The sequence below is a fragment of the Cebus imitator genome, unplaced genomic scaffold (assembly GCF_001604975.1).
Source record: "Cebus imitator isolate Cc_AM_T3 unplaced genomic scaffold, Cebus_imitator-1.0 Scaffold309, whole genome shotgun sequence".
NCBI classification, from domain to species: domain Eukaryota; kingdom Metazoa; phylum Chordata; class Mammalia; order Primates; family Cebidae; genus Cebus; species Cebus imitator.
Genome location: NW_016107624.1, coordinates 585,602 through 594,816, shown reverse-complemented (window position 1 = coordinate 594,816; position 9,215 = coordinate 585,602). Strand labels below are relative to the sequence as shown.

Here is a 9,215-nt window from a genome sequence, read left to right as displayed (position 1 = left end):
AAAAAAAAAGAAAAGAAAAGAAAAATGGCTGGCATGTGGTGTGGTGTGTGATAACAGTTTTCAATTTTCCTCCCGAACAGTTAGAGATATGGAGCAGGAGTGATTGCCCATGACTCTTGATAAGTGCCAGGAACCCTAGTATTTCTTGTATCATTGATGGACTAAGCCTTATGGCTTTTCTTCAGCTAAATAACGGGGTTGAAGCACTCTGTTTTTGTGAGCTCAGCAAGGCTAACTCTTCCCCAGTGCCTGACATCTGTCCAGCATTTTTCTAGTATGAGTCTTCTTGGAAGACATCCTAAGTGGCAATTCTGGCTTATGATCTCTAGTAGTTAGGTGACCGTAGTAGTTGGTGCTTGAGAAATGGAGCATTTCCTAAACATCAGGGTCCCAAACTTTACTTCAGAGTTAAAAGACACTTTCGGTCTGAGGGTCATGTGGGAATGTACTTGGGTGATGTGAACCAGGGAGAATGCAGTGGGCTGTGGTAGGAGCATGGTAAATTGGCGATCATAGGAGCATATCAGCCCCAGCTGATGGTTGGGAGTCAGAAAGGCCTGGGATCTCATCTTTGCTCTGCCGCTTGGTTGGGGGATCCTGAATCTTTATGAGCCCATTTCTTCATCTGTAAAATGGGCTTTTAAAGAGTCCCCCTGTCACAGTCTTATTGTGAGGATTCAGTGTATTTAGAGGACCTGGCATATGGTAAGTGCTTAGGAAATGTCAATTCGTCTCCCGTTACACCTTCTTCATGGCACAGATGCCCAGGAAGGGGACATAAACAATATTTAAGCTCTGAAAAGTCTCTTGGACTGAACCATTGAAAAGGTCCTGCTTACAGTGATAGCTTAATGAATCTGCTGTTCAGATTTCTAGCAAAGTGACACTTGAAATATTTTATTTAATAGCACTACCACTTTTGTGTATTACAATGGCCTCTTTCACCACCATTTACTACCCATTTGTAAAGTATTTTTCCTCGGTTTTATTGTGTTGTTTGGTGGTAAGTAATGGTCCTCCTTTGGCTAGCTAAGTAACAATTGTCATTATTTTTTTTTATCTATATTAAAGAGGTGGAGGAAAGGAAAATTTAGTTTAACATCTCCTGAAGCTTGAAATGCCAGAAATATTTTTAAAGTCTGGGTTTCTTATGGTTTGAGGTTGTTTCTGTCATCTAGATAATTTCACATTAGAAGTGAAAAACATACCATACATTTAAATTTTGTTATTAACCCCATTTCAGTGTGCTATAGCTGTTTAATTTAAATGGAGTTGACTCTGCCTGCATCTAGATAATAGAAATCTGGATATGCAGAGGGCCTTCTCCCTCCCCTCGTAGGCCTCAGTGGGGGAAAACAACACGGGGTGCCTGTCATTGCCAGTGGCAGCAAAGATCGGAGGAAGGGAAGGTCGAAGTATGCTAAAGGAGTTGTAGAGTGCAGCCTGACTGTTTCACAAGGTTTCTGGAAATAGGGCAGGTAGTAGAAGTGAGAAGAAAAAAGAACACCAGTGAGAACCTTCTGTTCCTTTCTCTTTGCTGAATGCCACCATCTCACCCAGACCTGCGTTTTCTTTCTCCCGGGAGTTAGCAACAGCTTTATAACTGGTTTCTACCTCTCTACTTCCCCCTATTTCTTTTCCCATAATTTTCTGTCTCAATTTCATAACTCTCTGTTCTTATGATTTTTTTATTTTTGATTTAAACATACTTATTTAAAAATCTTCAGATTGCTTTATTATTTCTATTTCTTCAGTTGTGAATTCTCTCATTTGTTAGATTTTTATCTTTTTTAATAGCCCCATTCTTACAGCTATGGGTTTTCTCCTCTGTTTCTGATCTTTGGATACTTTTATCTTGATTTTGAGTCCTGTAGTGTACCTTACACAATTTTTTTCAGGTATGCATATTTTGCAGTCATTCCTCTGTGATTAGACCAGCACGAGGGGAACTCCTGTGTATGTGAGACCTCTCTGTCCGTTCTCTATGCAGTAGCAGCCAGAGTCACCTTTCTTGATTTTTTTTTTTTTTTTGCAAAGAAAAAAAGAAAGAAAAAAGAAAACACAGTATTCGCGTGATGCAAAACCCAAGTATATAGAAGGCTGACTTTTATTTTTTTTTTTTTTTTGACACAAGGTTTGGCTCTATTGCCCAGGCTGGAGTGCAGTGGTGCAATCTCAGCTCACTGCAACCTCTGCCTTCTGGGTTCAAACCGTTGTCCCACCTCAGCCTCTCAAGTAGCTGGGGCTGCAGGCACTCGCCACCATGCCTGGCTAATTTTTTGTAGAGATAGGGTTTTGTCATGTTGCCCAGGCTGGTTTCAAACTTGTGAGCTCAAGCTGTCTGCCTGCCCTGGCCTCCCAAAGTGTTGGGATTACAGGTGTAAGCCACGACGCCTGGCCTGGAGTCACCTTTCTCCAGTGTGTGACCGGCCCACTCCATCGCAGAGCCTTTCAGTGGCCTTCCTTTTCTTTAATGTGTTGTGCAGGACTCTTCGTTTCTCCCCTACCCAGCTTTCCAGCCTCACCCCCTTCTTCGCCACTGGACTCGGTTTATGTTGTTTTCCATGCTTAGACTGTTCCATTTCCCTTCCTCAAGGCTTGCCTGTCGTGGATGTTAGAAGCTCTCTCCTGTCATTCTCCCTGCCACCCCCCGTCTGGGGCACTCTGGGATAGTTGTCCTGTAACCCTCATAGTTTGTTTACATATGTTTCTCTAAAACCAGTCCATGTCCTTCTGGGACAGTTTTATATCCCTGGTGCCTACTGCAGTGCCCAGCACAAGAAACACACAAGGGGCCCTTGAGCTGCTCCACCCAAGCACCATTCCAGGTGTTTTACATGCTGACTTAGTTTTGCTTCCCTGGAAAGCAAAGCCTGAGATGCAGATTAGAGTATAAGGGATTTATTTGGGATTTGACATCAAGGAGCAGGAATGAGGGCTCAAGAGAGAGTAAGACAGGAATAAAAGCAAAGTGAATAAGGGTGCAGTAATGACCTGGTTACTGCTGGGCAGCCTCTGAGGGACTGTATAGACCGTGCCTGTGTTGTCCCTCTGAAGGATGGGAGACTGGGACATTTACTGAACGGCTGTCTTCCCCCACGGGTTGAGAGTTTCCCCAGAAATGGAAACTGTTTCACACTTCCACACAGCTTTACTGGCTTGCTCAGAGAGCTGTGGAAAAAGCCCCAAGGCCCCAGAGATGTAGAGGGTGTTTGAGGTGGGACTACGTCTATGAGAACTGTCCACACAGCTGCAGCTGAAATCAGAGATGGGCGAAGGGTATGTGGCAAGGGACATGAATATACATTAAATGAGATAATGTATAGGCAGCATTTGCTGCTACACATTATAGCATTTGCTGCCTATACATGATCTCGTTTAATCGTCATAGCTGTCTTGTGGAGGAACGCTTACCTTCCTCCCAAAGAATTGCAGAGTTAGAATATGAAGGCATTTGTATGTCTTCAAAGCCAATGCACTTTCTACTATGCCTGTATACAATATCCCTTCGTTAACACCTCTTTACTCAGCACCCGTTTTACACCAAGATGGATTAGATCATGGAGTAATCAGCCAGGTTGGCTAGATTCATCTAGAGCCATACTTGCCCCCGAATGTAGAAATGGGGCCAGGGCCAGGAGGTTGGCTGGTGGGATGGAGTTGGGGAGGACCCTGTAATTGTCAGACACCTTACGATCCTGTGTGTTTCTGCCTGAGCCCAGCCTGCATTCACATATTCATGTGGCCTACTCACTTGCTGTGTACCTTGTGTCAGATTAATTCTGCTCGTCTTATCCATGAAATGACATGGGAGTACCTGCCTTGTTTGGTTGCCATGAGGCTACACAGGATAAAATACTGGGTGTGGGTCCTGGCATGTTGTGGGTACATGATATGTTTAGTTTTGATGGAATCTGGGCAACAGTAGGTGGGGATAACTTGGGATACTGGCTAGGGGACAAGGCCTGGTAGAGAAAGCTTAGTTCTCCCACTTCCTTCTTTTTTGGAAAAACAGGCCAGACCTTCTAAAAGTGCTACAGGAGCTGCTTCTGGGACAACTATGCTTGACAGAGCAGGAAGTTTCTGGAGAACGCCTCGATGGTAAAACTGAGAAGACACCTAAGCAAAAAGGTGAACTTAGACATTTTGTCCAAACCAGCTCATTTTCCAAGCCACATGATGAACTGCAGTTGTCCTGTGAGGCCCAGCTAGTAAAGGCAGGTGGAGTGCCCAAGGTGGAGCTGACAGACGCCTCAGTGCAAACTGTGGCCACGGAGGGCGACCTGCTCACATTCAAGCATGAAGCAAAGAGAGAGGCTTGGGACGAGCAATCAACTAACACTGCACTGAGCGCAGAGCATCGGCCAGAGAACCTGCGCAGGGTGCCTGGGTGGCAGGCTGCTCTCCCTTCTTTCCCTGGTGGGACCAACAGAGTAAGTTTTTCCATGTGTTAAGTATGTACTTACTATATACAAACAAAAAACTTTAAAAATCACCTTTAATCCCACCACTTTTTCCCCATTTATATGACGAGAATGTCGTTTCTCCCTCTGCTTGCACTTACCCTGGCCTCCACTTAGAGCTGTGTGTCCTCCCTGACCTCCCCCTATCTCAGCCCTATCTAATTTATCTATATATTGTGACATGTATGTGTTTTCCTTAGAAAAACCACACGCGGGGTCATGTTGATACATCTGTCTGTAGCTTTCTCTTTCATGTTATGAGGAACATCTTTCCTTGCAGTGGCTGCATGAGGTCGCATTGTGGAGATGTCCCCAGATTTATACAGTTTTCATTGTATTGATGATGTGCTTTTTCAGGTTGCAGCCAAACTGTCATAACCTGACTTTAGGGGTAGGGATGAGAACCTAGGCTTTATCTTGTGCAGACTTTGTGTAGGAGAGATATTATTCTGAGGGCTTCGTCTATATTCTCTTATCCTGACAATACTCATCAAAGATCTGGAAGCCACATCCAGATCTTTGTTAACCACTGGTTAACCATTGTTAACCAGTGGTTAAGGGGCTCCCACCATACCTGACTGCACAGCCACACCCTTTCCCTGGATCAAGCTGCCTTCCAAACCTGGTGGCATGAAATGATAAAGTCTGGGTTTGTTGAGTGAATGTCTGCATGTTGATTTTCCTTCAGCTTAGATACTGTCTCTAAGCCCTGAAAATGCTATCAAATATGCCAGACGGTTAAAACCAGCTTCTTTTGGCAATATTTGATTGGACCCTTATGAAAATCCTCTTGAGGTCATTGCTTGGGGTCAAGAATCCACATAGAAGGGAGATGTGTCCTGGAAGAGAAGGAAATAGGTCGTGTTTCTAATAGTGAAGCCTTGAGTGAAGGCTGTTGATATTCTTGTTTCTGATGGGTGTTTTGTATTTGAGAAATCAAATGTACACACTGCTTTATAGCATCAGAATGGAGAATTAAGTTTATTTTCTGACCTGAATTACTGCTTTTGCACATGCAAAAGAGAGTTAGATATATCATTAGCAAAACTGCTTTTGATTGTTTTAAATTATGCACCAAAACTGTAATTTCTAGAAAAGGGTTTTCTAAAGATATCAGTAGAGACCAAAAGAGAGAGAGAGAGAGAGAGAGAGAGAGAGAGAGAGAGAGAGACTGCCATTATATTAATGGTACTAGAAATGCAAATTTGTACAGTTTGGCTAGAATAGAAATGCTCTCATCTGCCCCAGCTCCTTCAATTTGTACCTGTATATCAGGAAAAGTAAGTGACTTTTGTTTGTTTGGTTTTTTGTTTGCATTTTCTATTGTGTGAGAGATGTTATTCTGTATTCAGTAAAACTGGAAAATTGAATGGACTTAATTTCCCCAAATATATTAAAATATATATTTTTTAGTTTGAAATTATTCTTCTTGCTATGTCTTCCTAAGGAAGGAAACTGTGTTTATTATTATTTTTAGTATCTGTTAGGAATTGTGCTACTCTCTCTCTGTGTGTGTGTGTATATATATATATAATCTCATTTAATTTTCTCAACAAGAATATCAATTTGGTAAGTATTATCTACATTTTACTTGTGGAGAAATACAGGCTCTTAAAAGGCTGAGAAAACTAGCTGGTAAGTGGAGTGACAGGGATAAAAACGAAATTCTGGTTTTAGATGCAGACAGAAATATAATAAAGCTACCTTCTTCTGGGAGGGAAGAGCCCTCCTATCACCACCATGACCTCCAGTCTCTGCAAAGTAGAAGGAAATTTAATGATATTCTTTGTGGTCAAGGAGTTGATAATCCTACGGCTTACCTCTTTTAATAGGAGACTCTGATATCCTGTTAAAAGGAACATCATTGCAGCCTCAGGGTGAGACAAGGAGACCAGATAGCCTTCCAGTTGTTTAGTTATAGAGACAAGGAAACCAGGCATCCTTCCAATTGTTTAGTTACAGACAAGAGGATGGACTTTACCGATATACGTGTGTTTGCATCGAGCCTGGCCACTTATCTGCTTTGAGCCTTTGGCAAGTGTCTAACACACTACCTTGTACATGGTAGGAGCTGGGAGTGTGTGAGTTCCTGTCTCCCTTACATTCCCAAGTAAGAAGTTCCAGTGTGACGTCTTTAATAATGTGGTAGGTGGGCCTCTGTTCAGAGTCCATAAGGTAGCATTTTGTGTGGTGTTATTTTAGAACCAGCGTTAGGTTGACTGACGGCAGTCTTCCAGCTTGAAATTGGCTTTGGCATTTGTGCACGTGCAGATATCTTTTCTCTGCCATATGATACACAGATCTGGATCCAGGAATAAAGATTGGTGGAGAGTGAGGACCAAGCAAATGATTGTTATTTTCCAGCCCTCTTTGTTTAGGCATCCACCTCCTCCCACATGGTCTCCTTTTGCCATCTCAAACTGTTCTTATCCTTGAACCTGCTCTTTCCTCTTACCTGAAATTTCAGAGCAGAACTGAGCACTGGACCCTGAAGAGTTAGTCTGAGGTTGAACCTTCTTGCGCTGTGACATGGGACGAGTTGTTTGACATCTTGGTTCTTCGTCTGGAAAATAAGCATGATAATGTCTCTTAACTTTTGAATTCTAGGAATGCAGAGTTTTCTTCAGGATTATGGGAAAGCGCGCTTGAAAGCATTTATATCCTAGAATGTTCAAGAGGGGACCCTTCCTCTTTTTCCTTCTTGAGAGACCTCAGTGATCTCATTTCTTGGGTCCCAAATATTTTCTGTTTTCCTCTTGGGTTCCTTCTCCTCTGCTATTTAAAAACCTTTAAAAAAAAAAACAAAAACAAAACCTTTTGAGGTTTAATTCACATATCATACAATGCATCCATTTAAGGTATACAATTCAGTGGTTTTTTTTTAGTCTATTCACAGAGTTGTACAACAATTTTGGAACATTTTCATCATCCAAAAAGAAACCTTGTACTCATTAACAGTCACTTCCCATTTCCCTCCAACTTGTCCACCCCAGCCCTAGACAACCACGAATCTACTTTCTGTCTCTTTCGATTTGCCTATTCTGGATTATTTCATATAAATGGAATCATGCCATATGTGGTCTTTGGTGACTGGCTTCTTCCACGTAGCATACTGTTTTTGAGGTTCCTTCATGTTGTAGCATTTATCAGCATTTCATTTGTTTTTATTGCCAAACAGTATTCCATAGTATATCCATATGGATATACCACATTCATTAGTTGATGCACATTTGAGCTGTTAAACTTTTGGTTGTTAGAAATAATGTTGCTATTCATGTACAAGTTTGGGGGCGGTAGTGTCTTTATTTCTCTTGAGTACATAGCTAGGCGAAGAATTGATGGGTAAGATGGTAACTCTATGTTTAACCTTTTTGAGGAACTGCCAGTCTGTTTTCTAAAGTGCCTGTACCCATTTTACATTCTCTACGGCAGTGTGTGAGGGTTCCAGGTTCTCTGCTTCTTTACCAACACTTACTGTTGTCCTTTGATTATACCCATCCTAATAGGTATGAAGTAGTGGTATTTTATTGGGATTTGATTTGCATTTTCCTTGGTGACTAATGATGTGGAGCATCTTTTCACATGCTTGTTGGCCATACACATATCTCCTTTGGAGAAATGACCATTAGAGTTTTCGCTCATCTTTTAATTGGATTATTTGTTTTTATTATTGAGTTGTAATATTTCTTTATACAGAGTCTGGATTTAAGTCCCCCTTCCCAGCTTTTGAATGTTTTAAATTCCCCTGTTGAAAGAGACCCCCATTTGGCCTCTTAAGTTATTGTTTATATGTTCATTCCATAAATAGTTGTTGAGTACCTACTATGTACTAGTTTTTATGCTAGAAGCTACACAGAGAGTATGGCCAGGATATGCAAAGCCTCTTAATTCTGGAGCTTACAGATTGGTGCAGAAGATAGGCAAGGAACAGGTAATTGCACAGGTATTTAATTAAAATGTTACTAATGTTCTCTGAGGGGATATGTAGGGGACTGAGTGTGTAGTAGAGAGACCTGTCTTGGTCTTGGATATCAAGGCCCATTCTCTTGAGGAAGGCCCATTTTAGCTGAGTATTAATGAATGCTTTAGAGTTAGTTGGGGAAGTAGGAAGAAGTGAGTGTTCCGGGCAAAGGAGTAGGCATAACTCTGAGGTCTTGAGGTGGAGGGAAGGCATTTTGAGGAACCAAGGTCATAGTGGATGAAGAATAGGGTAAGTGGGAGGTGGTGGTAACTCCCTGCAGGACTTTGTAGTTTGTGGTATGGATGTTGACCTTTGTCGTGAGAGAACTGGAAAGCAGTTACAATAGTTTCAGGCAGAGGAGAGGAGTAGTAGGTTTGTCTTTTTGCCGTAGCATGGAGAATGGCTTAGAGAGGGCAAAAGTGAATGTGTGGAGACCACCCAGGTGGCTGTTGCCATGACTTGCAGCTAACAGCATCTTGGAGTTGGGTGGTGTCCGTGGAGGATGAGAAGAGTTCAAAGAATTAGACAGCCTGGGAATTGGACTGAATGGACCCTGATGAATGGTGAAAGTGGGTGGCAAGAATAAAGGGAAACTTAACAATTACTCCCATGGTTCTAGATTGTGTAGTATATGGCTGATCATGTGATTCACCAAGACAAAGACTGTTGCAGTGGCATGGATTTGCAGTGGAGACTTGGGGATGGAGCTGAAGAGTTGAATTTTCAGTTGACTCTGTAGTGCCATAGTCATTACAAATGAAGATGTCTGGGATAGGCAGGTTGGGAAACCT

The 9,215-nt window shown here is 42.2% G+C and overlaps 1 protein-coding gene across 3 annotated transcripts in view; it reads left to right on the top strand.

The window, feature by feature from the left end:
• The window catches only part of CDK5RAP2 (CDK5 regulatory subunit associated protein 2), a 199,379-nt gene that overhangs the window by 131,796 nt on the left and 58,368 nt on the right, over positions 1–9,215 (top strand). For all 3 annotated transcript variants that reach the window (XM_017503288.2, XM_017503290.2, XM_017503287.2), the window contains one exon: positions 4,016–4,433. In XM_017503288.2, coding sequence (XP_017358777.1) covers positions 4,016–4,433 — 418 coding nt within the window. The remainder of the gene's footprint in view (positions 1–4,015; positions 4,434–9,215) is intronic.